The sequence below is a fragment of the Anomaloglossus baeobatrachus genome, chromosome 4 (assembly GCF_048569485.1).
Source record: "Anomaloglossus baeobatrachus isolate aAnoBae1 chromosome 4, aAnoBae1.hap1, whole genome shotgun sequence".
NCBI lineage: Eukaryota > Metazoa > Chordata > Amphibia > Anura > Aromobatidae > Anomaloglossus > Anomaloglossus baeobatrachus.
In genome coordinates this window covers 338,405,844-338,426,302 of record NC_134356.1, presented here as the reverse complement: position 1 = coordinate 338,426,302, position 20,459 = coordinate 338,405,844, and the positions used below count along the sequence as shown (strand labels likewise).

The 20,459-nt window shown below is 43.1% G+C and overlaps 1 protein-coding gene across 16 annotated transcripts in view; it reads left to right on the top strand.

Annotated features, from left to right (window-relative positions):
* CADPS2 (calcium dependent secretion activator 2) overlaps positions 1–20,459 on the top strand; it is a 914,362-nt gene that overhangs the window by 391,710 nt on the left and 502,193 nt on the right. For all 16 annotated transcript variants that reach the window (XM_075345069.1, XM_075345070.1, XM_075345068.1 and 13 more), the window contains exons 12-13: positions 2,007–2,143; positions 16,050–16,237. In XM_075345069.1, the coding sequence (XP_075201184.1) occupies positions 2,007–2,143; positions 16,050–16,237 (325 nt within the window). The remainder of the gene's footprint in view (positions 1–2,006; positions 2,144–16,049; positions 16,238–20,459) is intronic.

Genomic DNA, 20,459 nt, shown 5'->3' with positions numbered 1-20,459 from the left:
ACTATATAATAAATCCGTAGGCTTTTTCCCCAGAAACAAAAGTTAATTTTAAAGTTGATTTTAATCAATAGATTTTGGTATAATAATAATCTCCACAATTTGATGTTTAATTTTTTTTCCTGTGCTGCAATAATCTTTTATATGTTCCCCTGCTATGTACTGTGTAATGGCCGTGTCTGACCATACAGGGACATGGTCTAATCATACCGAAGCCCCTGCACCAGGAAAGGCGCAAAAGAATATAAAAACATTACCACATGGTATCACAGCTCATTCTTTTTGTGAGGTAAAACATTTACCTGTCTGTTTTAAAAAAAATATGTTTTACCTCAAAGAAGGAATTATTTGCAATGCTGTGCTGTAATGTTTGTATAGATTTTTACTTCCTTCGCAGCCCAAGAGATGTGGTATGATCAGTCCATATCCCTGTACGGTCAGACACGGCCATTACACAGCACATAGTAGGGACACACATATAAGATTATCTCAGCCCAGGAATATTTGTTATTAACACATCCAAGATCTATTGATTAAAATAAACTTTAAAATTGAAATTTGTTAGTGGGAAAATCCCTTGAATGCTGCAGACATCTTCACTCTGAGTGTACTTTTTAGTTTAAGCTTTTTTTGTTTTTATTTATTTTTTTGTAATAAAGAAATGCATCCCAAAATGAAAAGATGCTATGTTACTTTTGTAGTTGTCTATAATATAATATGATGTCATGGAAGTGTATTCCCTGTGTTTTCCTACTTACTACAGTAGACACCCATCCCATACTGTCAAATGAATTTGGCTTTTGCTTTGACAGTGCAAACCCATATGATCTGAATTAGTAAAGATATCCATTGAAAAAAATGTAAAGCTGCACATCTTTCAGCTTGAATGAAATAATTCTACCATCTGCAAATCTAGTTGGCTGTTGAACATGACATGGATCAATATGATCTGGGGCTAAATTTCTCAATGTGACTGATTATGTTAGCATCATGGCCACAGATCAATATGGAGTTTTATAAGGACCCGGATTCTGTAATTGGCGTTGATCAATAAGTCTTTGTATTCTTCCCTTTAGAAACCTGAAGTTGGTAGTGTGTTGTGTCTCAACAGTACACTTAGCGAAGTACATTTGTGATAACTAATGTAAAAAAAAGGGACATTTAAATTTTAAGGGACAAAGAGTCTGGAGCCCCTTTGTAAAGGGCATTATAAGATGAATGTAAGCAGATTGCTCACCCAATATGAACTTTGGTATCAAACTGAGTTAATGTTTTGTTGGGAAACTAACCCTCTTAGCTTTTTCTGTCTATATGTGCTGGATAATTCACATGGATGTTTTTAACAAAACATACCATTAATAAAAGCAATCAGCACAACTCCTCTTTTGATAAACCCGCGGGGTCTAAAGGCGTTGAAAAATGTATCTATGAAGAACAATGCTCTTGGTCCTTTCCCTGACATTTAGGACAGACCAAAACGTAGAAGTTGTGTAGTCTGAGCATATATTGCTGTTTTCCGTTACTTTTTTTTTTTCGCTTGAAGGTTATGTATTCCATTTTTGTTGCTATATACAACGCATCCCATTACTCTGCCAAGGTTTGACTCATTAAAAGCATAGCACAAAACAAAGACTGTAAGTGACCTACCTTTTGCTAACATGTTCATTTCTGCTCTAGTTTGCCATTTGGAAAGTAGATTGCTGGCTGTAATGAATGTGTTTTTTATTGTTATTTGTACTGATGTAGACATATTTCCAGGCAGAACAATGGAAGGGTGAAAATGTGCAATGTGGTAGAGCTGTTTCTCAGACCATTTTCTTTTTAGCCTGGATGTTTGCTAAGTGCTTTGAAATGCACCAAGGTCACATCATCAAGTTGTCAGTGAATTAAGCTCTAGATGATCAGTTTTTGAATTGAAGCATAAAAAAAGTGTAAATGTAATATAATATTTCAGTACTTTGCTTAGATTGGCTTTGTATTGTACAATTTTTTTTTTTTCTTTTCTGCAGACACAGATCGTGGACAAAGACACGGGATGGATGAATTTATTTCCTCTAATCCCTGCAGATATGATCATGGCTCTCTCTTCAAAGTACTTCAACAACAAACATTAGAACATAGATTAAATGATTCCTATTCGTGTCTGGTAAGAATTAAAGATAGTTGAATAAAGATAGTTTATGTAAAAAAAAAATAATGAATAATATCTTCAAACCTTGCTTACTAATGGAGCTATTATTTTGCATAACTCGACCTTAAATATGAAAAAGTATCTTGCTCAATAATGTAACTGAGGGATAGACTGAAATGTTAACTTATTGGTTGGCGTGTGGGGTCATAAAAGTATACTGCGAATATATTCGCACGCAGTGTTTTTTCTCTCCATTTTTTTTTTGTCTGCACCCAAAACCTGCTCTCTTGATAGTAAACATGCTCCTTTCAAAATGCTCATTTTACAGAAATGTAATATTATTTTTGTCACTATTTTTTGGATGTGATTATATGTGTGATTCGTGTACAGTACATGTTTAATAAATTTGTATCATTTACCAAAAAGGCACAAAACTGCAGTGCAAATGCTGCAAGAACAGTTGTGTATTTTTTTGCATCATTTTTTCACTTTCTCATTTCTGTAGGGGAAAAAACCCTGCAAAAATACTGAAAAAAAATCACATGGTGCAATATGAAGTTGGGAAAATAAAACCAAGCATGTGCATGAGATTTCTGAAATTTCTTAACTTGTCCTTGTAGTTTAAAATGCAGCTTTTAATTTGCATAAAAATTACAACAACAAAAAATTCCTGATGTAAGCCTTACGGACTTACATCAGGACAGAACTTGGTAAGGGGAGTCTTGAAGAAGCAGTTCTAGTTAAGACATCCATAAACCATATAAGATCATATGTACCAGGGATGCACAGACTCTTTATTTCAAAATTGTTAAATGTTGACTCTGCAAGGAAGCGTCAGAAAGTCCTTGATAGTTCAGCAGCTTCAAGGGTAGATCTCCCTATAGAGAAGTCAGAGGTGATTTTATTACTGTCTCTGCGATTACAGTAGGAAGTAGCAGTGCCACCACATTGTCCGCTCCCAGCTATCATCACTTGGTGCCCTGAAGAAGCCTAAATTGCTGTGTCTTAGTAGACCTGTATAAATTGTATTGTGCTCTAAGAAAGCTGCATTTTCCCAGTGACATAATATATATTTTAATATTAAAATTTCTCCCTAGTCTTTTAGGGGGATTGTATACAGTAAATAAAATAAAACAACCGGTGCTAGCCCACACTACTGTATAAAAACCTTTCATAATTTTCCCTATATAATGTGGAATTAAATTTAAAATGTATTTGGTGCATTTTTGTTCTACAAAAAAAACCAAAAACATACTAAATATGAAATAAAATGTGTAAACAGACACATTTAATTTTTTCTTTCATTTTCCTCTGATATCGCCAGAAATAAAGAAATAACGTAAAATTAAAAATGAGTACCCATGAATCATTAGGAAACATCACAAAATTATTTCAATGACTGAACAAAAAAAAAATAATAACAAAAAGAGGTTTTATGCCCGCATGTAATGTATGAGAAGAAAACCAAACTGTGGCTGGAAGCATACATTTTTCAAATATCTCTGACATTTTGAAAAGTTTTTCAGTGCACTGTACAACACAATGAAAGTCAGCCTATAATCTGCTCATTTGTAAAACAATCTACCGTATTTTTCGGACTATAAGACGCATCAGACCATAAGACGAACCCTGGTTTTAGAGGAGGAAAATAGGAAAATAAAACTTTAAGCAAAAAATGTGGTCAAGACACACTTATGGGGCGAGGATCTGCTGCTGACACTGTTATGGGGGTAATGTCCCCAAATTCTCTACTAAGGTACCCCAGACTGGTAATGATCCTCCTGCCTTGTATATACAGTATATGTCCCTCATCCTGGTATAGCCCCCATCCTGCTATACACCGTCATCCTGGCATATGGCTGCATCCTGCTATATACTGGCATATGGCCGCATCCTGCTATATACTGGCATATGGCCGCATCCTGTTATATACCCCATCCTGGCATATGGCCCCATCCTGCTATATAACCCATCCTGGCATATGGCCCCATCCTGCTATATAACCCATCCTGGCATATGGCCCCATCCTGCTCAGATACCCCCATCCTGATCTTATACTCCCATCCTTCTCATAATATACCCCCATCCTTCTCATAATATACCCCCATCCTTCTCATAATATACCCCCATCCTTCTCATAATATACCCCTATCCTGCTCATAATATACCCCCATCCTGCTCATATACCCCCATCATGCTCATATACCCCCATTCTGCTCATATACCCCTATCCTGCTCATATACCCCCATCCTGCTCATATACCTTCATCCTGCTCATATACCTTCATCCTGCTCATATCCCCCCATCCTGCTATATACCCCCATCCTGCCCATATACTCCCATCCTGATCATATACCCCCATCCTGATAATATACCTTCATCCTGCTCATATACCAACATCATGCTATATACCCCCATCCTGCTATACACCCCCATCCTGGTATACGGCCCGCATCCTGTGGCACATAAAAAAAATAAACGTTCATACTCCCCTTACCTCACTCCCTGCGGCATCGCTTTTCCTCAATCTGTGTCAGCAGCAGTGCTGGAGTGTGGAGCCGGCCACGATCCCTGCAGCATCGCAATGTCCTCCTTTCTGTGCCGGCGGCGGCTGCCTGTGGACACGTGCACACAGCGACGACGTCATCGCTGTGCGCACCGCTAGTCTCCACACAGCCGCCGACGGCACAGACAGGAGGACATCGCGGTGCTGCAGTGATCGGTGGCCGGTGAGTATACTGATTCACTGTGCCCCACGCTGATGGTGATGCATGGGGGACAGTGAATACATCCGCACATGATCACTTCAGGCTGTAGATGCCATTGGTGATCATGCGGGCAGGCTGTTTAATATGCGTGCATTCCCCGCCCATCACCCTGCCCACCTGTCAGCGCCAGCTTCAGTGCTGAGAGATGATGGGCGGGATGATGGGCGTGCATATTAAATGAGCGGGTCCACGTGGTCACGGCAGGCTGCTACAGCCTGCTCCTGCCGCCGATGACCCGCTCTACCGCAGTACCATCATTCCCCGCAGCCCTACATTCAGACTATAAGACGCACCTCACACTTTTCCCCCAATATTTGGGGAAAAAAAGTGCGTCTTATAGTCCGAAAAATATGGTATATATATTCTATAGTGCGGACTGACAATTCTCTTGGTTTTGGATCCCTGTGATCTGTTCCATTACTTTTTAATTTTTCCATCAATGTAGCTATATGAGAATTTGCTTTTTGAAAGTAAAGTAACTTTTTTTCTGCTTTGTTCTGCTTGTCAGTATTGATTCCAGTGACATCAAATTTATTTTGAGAACTATACATTTATGCGTCTTTTCAAAGTTGCTATATGAGGGATTGGGTTTTTTTTCAGGCTAAGCTATAGTTTTCGTTAGTACCAGTTTTGCATACATACGACTTTAATTATCTATTTAATCAATTTTTTTGCAAGATACGGTAAGGTGAGTAAAGAAACAGTTTAACTTCTTTTTTTTTTTTTTCTTCTTCTTCACCATACTGACCCTGTACTCACCTCCCGTTCTGGCAGTATTCATGCGCTGTCGGTAATCACGGTTCAAGGCTCACATGACATTGTGACATCACATGAACCCTGTATCCAATCACCTCCAGCTTCTCTCTCCCCATCTTCGGACTAAATGAGTTAATCAACAGGAAGTAATGCTGCGACTGCCACTTTCTGTTTATTGCTCAGTTGGTCTGAAGGCGGGGAGAGAGAAGCCAGAGGTGATTGGACGATGGGCTTACGTGAGTTCACCTCACCTGTTAACTAATTCAATCCCACTGTCAATCTCTGACAGTGGGATTTATTACGTTATTTTTGCATTTTCAATATTTGCTGGGCCCCTCATGTGATATGCTCAAGTTATTGAAATGGTCTTCGTGACTGGTTGAATATGAGGAAAATGGCTATGCCATTTATTGTTCCCATGATTTGGAGAGAACCCAAAAATCATAGTGATGGCTGCTACTTTTGCTTTCTCAAACTGAAGAGCTTTTCTACAAAGAACAAACATAAGATGAATTACCCTGAACTTGATTCTGCAATTAGGCCAGTTCCACATGATGGTACGTTGCCAGTTCCTGTACCACTATTGTATGGATTGGATGAAAATGAAGTAGAATATGAAGACTATGGAGCTGAAGCTACTGGCAAAGACATGGAGACCTCAAGTCAAGATGAGTATGTACTTGATGCTGCAGCCAGAACACTTTACTCAACTTGCATTAAATGATCCCATCAGAGACCTTTCATAACTGATAAAGCTGAACTCGCATCTAGGTTGAAACAGAAGAATCTCCTTCATGATGATGTCAGTGTGTTATTACCAAAACAAAAGTAACACTTTAACTCAATTTTTCACAGTTGATGGACTAATGGTGTACTGTAACAATGTGAATGGCCTCTTTGAAGAGCCAAATCAAGAGTATTTTGTTGCAGATTGGCGATTGTTTATTGACTCATCCCAGAGACGTTTGAAGGCAGTGTTGCTTCACAATGGGAATATGAAACCATCAATCCCTATTGCTCACTCATGTCAGCTAAAGAAAAGTTATAAAAATCTGTCAGTTGTTTTGGATGCTATACAATATAAGCATCATCAATGGAATATCTGGAGATTTGAAAGTGACTGGTCTGCTAATGGAAGGAGGTTTCACAAAATATTGTTGCTTTTTGTGTTTATGGAACAGTAGAAATACAGTAGGGCATTATGTTCGTCGTGATTGGGGACAGAGAAACATCTATGCTCCAGGTAGAGACAATATTCAGCATAATCCTTTAGTTGCTCCATCAAAAATCTTTCTTCCTCCACTACATATAAAGTTGGGATTGATTAAAAACCTTGTGAAAGTCATGGCAAAGACAAAGTCACAAGGGTTCCAGTACATTTCACAGAAATTCTCCAGCATTTCACCAGCAAAACTGAAGGAAGGTGTATTTGTTGGAGCTTATAAGAGATGTTGTGTTTGAAGGAACTCTAAATGACAAGGAATTGAGATCTTGGAAAAGCTTCAAGTTTATCTGTGAAAATGTCTTGGGGAAAAATATCCAAGTAAAAATCTCCAGAATATGTTTAAGGTGTTGTGGAACTGCGAAATGCATACCAGTGTCTTGGATGGTGCATGTCTCTGAAAATGCACTTTTTGCATTCACATTTAGATTTCTTCCCTCAAAATCTTGGGAATGTAATCGATGAACAAGGCGAGCGGTTTCACCAGGACATTAAAGTAATGGAACACCGCTACCAGGGTTTTGGAATGCCTCGATGATGGCAGATTACTGTTGGATGTTCTATAGGGACAACCCTGAAAAATCGTATCAACGACAGTCTGTCAAGCACTTTTAATTTCTGCTCATATTTTGGTTTCTATTTTGCATGTGAAATTATTTTGCTACAATAAAAACTGTTTTGTAAGGTAAAGCATTTTTTTCTGATATGTAGATTACTGTTTACTTACTGTCGCCAGTATATTTCCTATACCTTATAATAATGATGCTGCTCCAATGAAACTATATGTGCTACAGAAAAACTATATACATTTTTGAAATCAGAACAAAAAGATGATTCAGAAAAGTTCATTCACCTGCGATGATTACACAAAATTCTCTTAAAATTTTCTTATAGACCTGTGTAATGGGTAATCAAAACAACGCATCCACTCAAAAATGGCTACAAAAGTGCAATTCTTATTTTTTTTTTCTGGGGGGGGTGTGGCTTTGCCAAATTACTGAATTTTATTTTTCACCACTCAAATGAAAAAAATAAATAAATAAATATTCAAGCGTAGTATCTGCAAACTCGTACTGACCTGGGGGATCATAATGACAGGTCAGTTTTACGATATAGTGAACATGGTAAATTTAAAAAAAAAACAATCGTGGAATTGCACTTTTTTTTGTAGTGTTACCACACTTTGGATTACTTTCCTGTTTTACAGTAAAATATTTGGCAGAATAAATGGTGTCCCTCAAAAGTACAACTCGTCCCACAAAAAACGAGCCCCATATATATGGCTACATTGACGGGAAAATAAAAAAGATATGGCTCTTGGAAGAATGGGGGAAGAAAATGAAAAATGCAAAATTGGCGGGTGGTGAAGGGGTTAATGGTTGTGTGATATTATTTAAGGGGCACACCAAATTTACACTGTTATACTGTTATGACAGACAGTCGTGATTTCTGACAATAGAAGGTCACTGTGTTTGGCTGTGCAAAATGCTTCCTGACTTTCTATTGTTCCTGCTGTTAGTATTCATTGCACTAGGTAGCTTTCCTGCTGGACGTTAATCTATTTTCACTTTAGGACCGAGGAGAGCACTCCCGTCCAGCTGCTGATTATCAGTATTCCCCTTGTGCTTACAAAAGCCCATCTTCCTTGGACTTCTGCCAGTGATATTATTCAGTTCATTCAAGCTCTAGTTGCAAGCAGGTGACTTGTAGTCATCTGTAGTATTATTGCTGAAACTTTGCTGAACTTCTACCTAAGTCATTTGTAGATAAGTAGTTCATGCTGAGTCATGCTGTCCTTGCTACACTTGACTGATTCCCTTTAACTTGTTTTATTTTTGTTTTTTTATTTTATAACCCAAGACGCTTATCTGTATATGCTAGTGTATTGTGCCTAATATGCTTACAGTCCTTTTTGCATAGGTGCCTATTACACCATCCAGCAGAGTATATATACAGTACCAGACATAATATGCATAGACACCTATTACTGTATACTTTTTTGTATGATGTATAAACTGGTATGTCCTCAAAAAGATTTTTCAAGAGACAGACCAGAGCACTCTTATTACGGGTTGACGACTTAGAAAGGAATTAGAATAGTGTAGCGCCCCTGAGTGTATCAGGGTGCTACAGGGAACTGCATCCTGTACCCCAGGGTGCAGGGCCTACCCTTCCATGGTTCCAGGTTCCCATCAACAGTGTCACTAACATCCGCACTACAAATCCCAACCACACCTAACACCAGGGCTGGACAGACACACCAGTGGGTTGATCAAGTTGGAGCACGGCAGCCCACCTATGGGTCAGGTAGACTGGTGGGAGGAAGGAAGTCAGCTTAGAGTGAGTGAAGTGTTAACCCTCAAAGAGTGAGGAGCAGGGGAGTTGGAGCTCCCTCGGAGGCGACAGGTTGGGTCGCAAATGGTCGTCTGGGACCACAGGAGTCGGCGAACGGTATTAGAAACACTGGACAGGAGTGTAACAGACGCAGTCTTATAGGACTGTTGGCACCAGAAAGCCCAGCCACCTTACCGGTACCAAGCACGGCGGGGTACTGAACCCTAGATCAGGAAGTAGCTTCAAGCAACCTGATAATTAACCTGTGGAGGATAGTCTCTTTATGAACTTTCCCCAAGAGCTCAGAGATTGGAGGCATCAGCACAACGCAGGGGATAGGGTTCTCCAAAATACACAACCCACTGAAATCCCAAGTGCCAGCCACCAAGAGCACAGCTGCTATACACCTGGTAGCGAGGCCCCAAATACTTCAAGCCGAGGGGCCACAACTATAAATCAATTTGTGCATGGAGGCAGGGCTCCGGACTTCCTAAGTGACACTGGTGGGAACGGGACCTGGACGGGCTTCCCCGTAGAGACTGCGGGAGACTTTGGTTTACCATCTGTGTGAATGTCTGCTTAATCGATCTGATCCAGCACCACGACTAATGCAGTGAGTAATCTGACCCCTGCACCCTGCTTCCCAAGGTCAAGCCACCCTTTCACCAAATCCCCACTATCTGGGGCCTTCCCTACCTGCGGAGGGACTGACACCTGGCTGCCCCACACCATCTGCCCTGGTACTCCCATCGGCAGTGGCGGTACTTCCCTTTACCGCAACCCGCAGGTGGCGTCGCGAACATTCATCCCCTGTAAATACCCCCTTACATTTGAAGTGGCTACAAGCCCTCTGGTCTGGAGAACCCTCGAGCCACAGCAACCCCGAATCCGAGCAGTTCGACTGCTGCTGGGGTGGCACACCTTCAAATTTCTGGCATCACGAACAGGGTAAGAACTGGGCCCACTAACCCGGGTGACGTGCGCTTTACAGAACTGTCAAAATCTAAAAAGTGACTGTAAAATTACCTTACTGCCATCTTGCCTGCCATATTTTAGCGCCAAAAACAATTGTGCCATTATCCCCAGCAAAAGAGCGTGAAGCTGAAGCCCCACCCCTGTCCTAGAAGAGCATGGTGACGAATTACCGAGGGGGGCAGACAGGATGTGAAGGCGGAGCTTGGCGCAGGGACACCAGGACTATGCATTAAAGTTGCTGGAAGGAGAAGCAGCAAGATGTCAGAACAACGAGACTGGTCACCTGAGAGTGCTGTACCTGGGACGGCTGACTGGATCGAGAAGGAGACGGAGCAATTCTGCAGGCGAATGCGGACGCGGTTCCTGTTCATGCTGGACGACTAGAGAGTCGAGATGAGGAGCGTGGCCGAGGCGGTGCGGGCCCGTGAAGCGGATGCCCTGCTTGTGGAGCGGGTAAGCAGTAACCCAGTTCCGGTTGATCCGGCGTACCCAGCCGCAGAATCCGGTCTGCCCCCAGCCACCGCAATAGCCATGCCACCTCTTCTACCCTTGGTTGCGGCTGCAGCCAAACCGGTAGCCCCGGCAGCGGAACCTCCAGCTTCTGCGGAAGACAAGCAGGCTGCAACGCCTCCGGCCTCACCACCGGCCAGACCAGACCAGACAGCAGCGCCACCGGCCAGACCAGACCAGGCCGCAACGCCTCCAGCCTCACCACCGGCCGTCGCAACCCCGGTTGCGGAACCACCGGCATCTCTTGTTGCAGCTGCAGAGGAGGAACCAGCCGACATGCCGGTTCCACTGCAGCGCAGCCTCCCGGTAGTTGCCGGGATCGCGGGACTCCGTCTACACCCGGTTCTCAGTCTACACCCGGTTCCCCTGGAGGCGGAACCCGAGGTCAGTGCCCTCTACTGGGAGAGTGCCCCGACTACCTTAAAGAGGAATGGTAGCGGAACCCGGCTATCTCATTAAAAATGTTATGTTATGTTTTTTAAATGTTTGAAACCTGCATAATCAGAAATGTTGCAAAGTATAAATTAACCAGGAAAGTCACCTGATTTTCTGCTGAAAAGTTAAATATGGACCATGACTGCAGGACTGGCAGCAGCCAACACGAACTTGTGCTAATTGTATATAGTTGCACCTCGTGTGCCTACCAGAGTCATCCCTTGGGTTCAGTCCCCGTCACCAACCTGATAATTAACCTGTGGAGGATAGTCTCTTTATGAACTTTCCCCAAGAGCTCAGAGATTGGAGGAATCAGCACAACGCGGGGGATAGGGTTCTCTAAAATACACAACCCAATGAAATCCTAAGTGCCAGCCACCAAGAGCACAGCTGCCATACACACGGGTAGCAGGGCCCCGAAAGCTTCAAGCCAAGGGGCCACAACTGTAAATCAATTTGTGCACGGAGGCAGGGCTCCGGACTTACCAAGTGACACTGATGGGAGCGGGACCTGGATGGGCTCCCTCCGTAGAGACTGCGGTGCCTAGAGACTTTGGTTTACCATCTGTGTAAGTGTCTGCTTAATCCACCTGATCCAGCACCACGACTACCGCAGTGAGTAATCTGACCCCTGCACCCTGCTTCCCAAGGCCAAGCCACCCTTTCACCAAATTCCCAATATCTGTGGCCTTCCCTTCCTGCGGAGGGACTGCCACACCATCTGCCCCGGTACTCCCATCGGCAGCGGCGGTACTTACCACAACCCGCAGGTGGCGTCACGAACATGCATCCCCTGTAAATATCCCCTTAGATTTGAAGTGGCCGCAAGCCCCCGGGTCCGGAGACCCTCGAGCCACAGCAACCCCGTATCTGAGCAGTTTGACTGCTGCTGGGGCGGCACAATAGGATCTAATTACAACCTGGGGTCCAATAGATGGTAAATTGCAGCCAAGAGCCCAGAGGGCACAGCGGATAACAGCGGCGGGTAATTATTAAAGGGTGCACTATAGTCTGCGTTGAATGCACATAGATGTAGTAGCAATACGCACTCTATCCTATGTTACCTTCAAACAGACTTAACAGCAACAAAATAATATAATAGAAATAATTGAAAATAATAGATTGATAGAGCAAAATCCGTAAATGGAAAAAAGAGAAGACAGGACAGATGCAAATTCCAGCGCCCTGCTGTAAATAGATTGTGTGTTGCACACTGCCTGTGCACACACCTAAACTAGAAAAAGGAAAGAAACCTATCAGGAGCACTGCATGCTGAACCAGCATACATTCAGTGCTAGAGCAGGGATAACGCTATACCATCGACCTGTCTTAGTGGGATATACAGCACACTTGACAAGCATATACACCGAGAATAGAGCTCCATACTAGTGTCCAGCCAAACATCCACACACAATGAGGCTAAATGATGACTGCACGTCGCCTGGTGTTGGCGGCATCCTTATATTACCCTAAAGACCGTCCCAAACATTCTCACTTTCAGTTGACGTGGGTGTAGTCCACAGGCCAATCCAGGGATGCCATGTCAACAGGATAGCTGACGTCATCAGGACAGCTGACGTCCAATGGCCAATCCTTGGATGCCGTGTCATCAGTACATCTGACATCCAACGACCAATCAGAACGTGCCACATCATGCACAATGCACAGTAGCCCAATCTCTGGACTTAGGGGTACTTTGCACACAGAGATAAATCTTTTGCAGATCTGTGGTTGCAGTGAAATCATGGACATATTGTTCCATTTGTACACAGCCACAAACCTGGCACTGATTGTCCACAATTTCACTGCAACCACAGATCTGCCGCAGATTTATCTCTGTGTGCAAAGTACCCCTTTGGCTCTGGCAGAGCACAATCAGCCTGAGCCTGCTAAGTAGCCTAATTCCTGGACTTAGGCTCTGTCTGGCAGAGCACATTCAGCCCGAGCATGGTCAGTAGCCTGATTCCTGGACTTAGGCTCTGGCAGAGCACATTCAGCCCAAACATGGTCAGTAGCCTGATTCCTGGACTTAGGCTCTTGCAACCGAGTAGCCCGCAGAACGTCACGGAAGTTAGCCAGATGTTGATACCGGCGCCTAGGTAGTGTAATAACTGCAGGGGGCATCTCAGGCGAGGAAGCTGAAGCACCCAAGGGTACCCGGAGTCTGACCCCTGAAGGTGATAGGCTTCGGCATATAACACCTCTATTTGGTCTCCGGTTTTCCCCAAACATATGACAGTCCTGGTGATCTTGCTGACTCTTGTGATCGTGTCTACAAGTGCGTCTGCTGGATCAGGGTTGCCAACTGTCTTGTAATTTCAGGACAGCAAAAATAAGGCAGTTTTTTTTTGTCCTGCCTATAAAAAAAAATGTAAGACATTCATGTTTTTTTTGAGGCTGAAGAAACTTATGCAGATTCTATTGACTGTAAGGCTATGTTCACATAGGGCATTTTTAAGCATGGTTTTGCCTTGGTTTTATGCAAATCCATGCTAATAAAATGGTGCCTTCATAGTCCCAGCAAAATCTTGAGATTAGTGAAATCTCATACATACACACACAAAACAAACGCCTGCATTTTGTTTTTTTTTATTGACGGTTTTGTCAACTACCTTGGTTTTTACTCTGTTTTTGAAAGAATGAACATGTCAATTCTTTTCACCGTTTTACTGCTGTTTTGTCTCAATTCTACCCATACAAAATGCGGAAATGCAAAACCGCAGGATATTTCCTGGCAAAAGATGAGGTTTTGTAGCAGAAAAAACCTGAGCAAAAAATGCCCTGTGTGAACATAGCCTAATTGTCATCATTTTACAGTGAATGCAGATAATGTCTTATCAGGATAATGGACATGAAGCACTTGTAGTCATATTGATTTATTATGGTTTTTCAGTGTGTCCATGATAAATATTGTGTGTCTATGATTTTATTTATAAGCGGTCTAGAAAAAAATAAAAAGGTTGCTAACTTTGGCCCGGATCAAAGTTTTCCCTGATCTGGGCATTTGAGACAGGTGCATGGCTGTTGAGTACAGCCATTCTTCTGCTGCTGTTGATTCTGTGGCCATTAGGGCAGACTCACACCTTCATATAACTGTGTGTGTTAGCACCATTTTAGAGGTTCCTGTAGAGTAGATATTTGCAATGTGTTTAAAAAATATTCCTACCCCTTTAACATTTTATATTCAAAAACAAACAGGAACAGAGTATATTGTACCAATTATTTATTTTTTATTTTGCAAAAAATCTTAAACATTTATTCAACACCCATTAAAAACACCAAAAGAAAATCACTTGAAAAGAACACATACAGGAGGAATTTTTGACCATTAACTTATTGATAAGACAGGTGAGGAGATACACTACTCAAAATTATTAGATTTAAAAATATATCAAAATGTATAAATCGCACGACACCCCAACAACCTCCCCAATAGTTAAATATATTGCACTAATAGAACCAATATACAAGTATATGAGAAACCTCTGTATAAATTTTATTAAATCCCCAACTAATCAATTGATTTATAAATATTATTCCCACTTTTCAATAAATATTCTGTAGAAATATGAGATTAAATAAATATATAATTAATTTTAAATAATAAATATTTTTACAATAATATATAATGGGCATACATTTTCAAAATATCAATAGATAGAAATTAGCTACTATAAATATATGAGGAAGTCAGACAGTTAATATATATAATAATTATGGTAAAAAACCGTTCAAACAATTTGAGTGCAAATCCTATAGATATAAAATAGGAAGCATAAATGTGCCTATTAAGACTAAAGATATACCCAAGTTGCACCCAATTCAACATAAGCCGGCTAACTACAACCAGAGGCTCAAATCTCTCAGCATATGAATCAATCTGTGCAATACTTACATAGTACAAAGTCAAAGAAACCCACCAAACACCTCAACGCACGTTTCAAGGAAACCTTTTCATCAGCCTCCTGATCTTTCGTTGACTTTGTACTATGTAAGTATTGCACAGCCATACAGGATAACGTGTTATGATTTGTTTGATGAAGACTTTTGTGACATGATATAAAATGTTGTATAATTATTAGTGATGGGTGAATAGTGAATTATTTATGTTCGGATTATGCTTACTTAATACCGAGTACTATTCCAGAATGCATCACGAATAACAAACCTAATGCAAGTCAATGGGGAACCAGAGCAGTTCTCTGAAAGATTTCCTAGAAATATGATATTCAGAGAACTGCTCTGGTTCCCCATTGACTTGCATTAGGTTTGTTATTCGTGATGCATTCTGGAATAGTACTCTGTATTCGGTAAGCATAATCCGAACCCGAATACTTCACTGTTCGCCCATCTCTAATAATTACTACTAATTTGTCACTTGTTTTGTCCCCTATTATTTAATCTCCTTGTATGCTACTGTATAAAGGTTATCTAAATATAGAACTGTTCATATGATTTATGCTGCCCTAACGACAGGCAGCATGAACCAGACAATGACTTGTTGCAAAAAGATATGTTTTACACTGAAGCATCGTATGTAAATATAGTCGTTGACCATTCATCTCAGATGACTAGCCCAATAGGACGGCGTCTAGTAGCTTCTCCCTGACATGTTTCCCTAGAATAAAGGGACTTTACCTATATATGCATAATAAGAAACCTGTCCGTCAAGGTGAGTGGGATGATCCATGACATATGGCCCCGGCTGGTTCTTCCAAGTATATTTTCTCCATGTGAAACATACATGGCTGCTATAACGCAACCAGTCTCTGCTACATGCTGTATGTGGTTCAGGTAGCATTATTTTCCCTTTCAGGTAGACACACTTTGAAACCTTTCATATTTGAGTCTAATTGTTCGTCTAGTTCTATTGGTGTTTTTGTTGCCACACTAATTATATTTTCTTCACTTTCTTATTAGGGTTGGTTCAGTCCTGGTCAAGTTTTTGTTCTAGATGAATACTGTGCACGATACGGTGTCCGTGGCTGCCATCGTCATCTCTGCTACCTTAAAGAACTGATTGACCACGCTGAGACAGGCTCCGTGATAGACCCAACGCTGCTTCATTACAGCTTTGCGTTCTGTGCTTCTCATGTTCACGGAAACAGGTATCAGTTGCCAATATCTACCCATTGTGAAAAGTCTGGTTAGTGAATAGGTGAAGGATAATAAGAAGTGTAGTTTATAGGTTTGTATTATTAACATACTTTTGTGATAATATAGCACCTCATTAATATGATACCTTATTGAAGAGTACTTGATGTGTTATATTTATTTACTATATCAGAATTGTTTTTACTTAAAACAAACCTGTCATCAAATATACTGTCCCTAAAGTAAAAGTTGAGGGAATTTGATTTTCCTGTTCATATATACTATTGCATGTAACGATAATGGCTTTAAAAAAATGGCCAACTCTAACACAGGCCTTGAAGCATAAAGGAAAAAACAAAGTACTACCTGTCAAAAGTTACCGTATTTTTCGGACCATAAGACGCACTTTTTTTCCTCCAAATTTGGGAGGAAAGTTTGGGGTGCGTTTTATGGTCTGAAGCTGCGGGGTAGGGAGCTGTGGGGAGTCAGCGCTATGCAGTGGGATCACAGGAGGCAGGGAAGGTCGCAGCTACAGGAAGCCGGCGCTGGAGAAACCACGTGTGCCCGCTGCTTAAAGTAAGTGAATATTCATTAGCTGCTCCCTGCCCACCTCTCTGCAGTCAGCGGGTGTGAGGAGTAGCTAATGAATACTTGTATAATGTAAACAGCGGTCACACGTGGGTTCTCCAGACGCCGGCTTCCTGCAGCGGCTGGAGAGACTGTGTGTCCGCTGTTTAGGAGGCAGGAGCAGGGAGCCGCTGCAGTCATGTCTCGCCCGGAGGATGTGAAGATCACTGCAGTGTCCGGGCCAGAGCACGGCATACGTTCACAGCACAGCCCGCAGTCTCTGTGCTGAGGGCTCAAATTACTTTCACTTTGCTCCTGCTTCTGCACTAGAAACAGTCTCCCGTAGCTGACAACGACCTACAGTGATGTAATGCAGAGGGGTGGGCCAGAGCAGCACAGAACAGCACAGTACCCTGCCTCTTCATTACATCACTGCAGGTCCTTGAGATATGGGAGACTTTGTTTGTAATGCCAGGAACAAACTGAAGCATGATGAGCAGCACATCTGTATAAGTAAGGCAATAAATAATATAGTATAGGCATTACTGTACACCTGGATGGGATGGATCATATATATATTTATACACACACACACACTCTATATACCGTATTTTTCGCTTTATAAGACGCACCTGATTATAAGATGCACCCCTAAATTTGGTGAAGAAATAGAGAATTTTTTAATAAATGGGGTCCGTCTTATAATGCCAGTGTCCATCTAACAAATAATATAGGGTATATGTCCCTCATAGCCCCCTCATCCTAAAATTAGCCACCTTAATCTGGATATGGCCACCTTATATTGAACACGTCCCCCAGTAAGGCCCACAGGCCCACTGTGGCAGGCCCACTGTGGCAGGCCCACTGTGGCCAGGCCCACAGGCCCACTGTGGCCAGGCCCACTGTGGCCAGGCCCATAGGCCCACTGTGGCCAGGCCCACTGTGGCCAGGCCCACAGGCCCACTGTGGCCAGGCCCACAGGCCCACTGTGGCAGGCCCACAGGCCCACTGTGGCAGGCCCACAGGCCCACTGTTTGCACGCACACAGGCCCACTGTTTGCAGGCCCACAGGCCCACTGTGGCAGGCCGCCAGGCCCACAGGCCCACTGTTTGCAGGCACACAGGCCCACTGTTTGCAGGCACACAGTCCCGCTGTTTGCAGGCACACAGGCCCGCTGTTTGCAGGCACACAGGCCCGCTGTTTGCAGGCACACAGGCCCGCTGTTTGCAGGCACACAGGCCCGCTGTTTGCAGGCACACAGTCCCGCTGTTTGCAGGCACACAGTCCCGCTGTTTGCAGGCACACAGTCCCGCTGTTTGCAGGCACACAGTCCCGCTGTTTGCAGGCACACAGGCCCGCTGTTTGCAGGCACACAGGCCCGCTGTTTGCAGGCACACAGGCCCGCTGTTTGCAGGCACACAGGCCCGCTGTTTGCAGGCACACAGGCCCGCTGTTTGCAGGCACACAGTCCCGCTGTTTGCAGGCACACAGTCCCGCTGTTTGCAGGCACACAGGCCCGCTGTTTGCAGGCACACAGGCCCGCTGTTTGCAGGCACACAGGCCCGCTGTTTGCAGGCACACAGGCCCGCTGTTTGCAGGCACACAGGCCCGCTGTTTGCAGGCACACAGGCCCGCTGTTTGCAGGCACACAGGCCCGCTGTTTGCAGGCACACAGGCCCGCTGTTTGCAGGCACACAGGCCCGCTGTTTGCAGGCACACAGGCCCGCTGTTTGCAGGCACACAGGCCCGCTGTTTGCAGGCACACAGGCCCGCTGTTTGCAGGCACACAGGCCCGCTGTTTGCAGGCACACAGGCCCGCTGTTTGCAGGCACACAGGCCCGCTGTTTGCAGGCACACAGGCCCGCTGTTTGCAGGCACACAGGCCCGCTGTTTGCAGGCACACAGGCCCGCTGTTTGCAGGCACACAGGCCCGCTGTTTGCAGGCACACAGGCCCGCTGTTTGCAGGCACACAGGCCCGCTGTTAGATATCGCCCTCATGTTGCTGCTTTTAGTAAAATAAACTCCTTACCTTCTGCAGCAGTGTCCTGTCTGGTGTCACCCTCCACGGGGTTGAGCTCCTCCAGTGTCTCCTGCACTTCCTACTTCCTGGTTCTAGTGCCAGTCATGTGATCGGGACATGCTGGAGGAGGTGAGTAAAGAGTTTATTAGTTTACTATGGGCAGCAGCATGGGGGCCATAGCTAACACAGGGGGAGGGGGCATGTGCGATCAAAGGTAAGCACAGGCAGATAATATGCGCAGCTCCCCCAGCCCATCGCCGCGGTGCAGTTTCAGCACCATGGTGGTGGACAGCAGCTGTGCATATTATATGAGCAGGTGCAGGAGATCAAAGGCTGCCGCCTGCAGCTTCACAAACCTCTACCAACCCCCCCAGCCCACCCAGCACCGCTCCAGAGCGGCCTCCACCTCCCCTGGACCCTGCAGTATATAATCTGTATATTCGGTTTATAAGACGCACCCCCTACTTTCCCCCAAAATTTGGGGGAACAAAAGTGCGTCTTATAAAGCGAAAAATACGGTAACTACATACACACACATACACACACACTATATAACTATATACACACACACACACACAGTATATAACTCTATATACACACACACACACTATATACACACACACTATATACAACTATACACACACACACACAGTATATAACTATATACACACACACACACAATATAACTATATATACACACACACACACACACATACACACACACTATATAACTATATACACACACACACAGTATATAACTCTATATATACACACACACACACACACTATATAACTATACACACACACACTATATAACTATATACACACACAGTATATAACTATATATACACACACACACACACACACACACTATATAACTATATATACACACACACACACACACACACACACACATATACACACACTATATAACTTTACACACACACACAGTATATAACTATATACACACACACACAATATAACTATATATACACACACACACTATATATACACACACACACGCACAGTATATAACTCTATATATACACACACTATATAACTACACACACACACACACACACACACACACACATATACACACACACTTTATAACTATATACACACACACACAGTATATAACTCTATATATACACACACACACACTATATAACTATACACACACACTATATAACTATATACACACACAGTATATAACTATATACACACACACACACACACTATATAACTATATACACACACACACATACACACTATATAACTATATATTTATATACACACACACACACACACACACACACACACACACTATATAACTCTATATAGACACACACACTATAACTATATATATACACACACACACACACACCAGATTGGAGGATCACACATATAATGATGGGGAACATACATATTCCACAATGGGGGCCATATCTACCTGGAAGGTACCCAGAATGGGGGATATGAGGACAGAATTTGGGGATATTATTACCTCAGTAAGGCCTTGTGCGCACTAGGCGTTTTTGCCGCGTTTTTAGCGGCGTTTTTTACCGCGTTTTTATGCTGAAAACGCAGTGACATTGCTTCCCCAGCAATGTCTATGGGTTTTCAGAAGTGCTGTCCTCACACAGC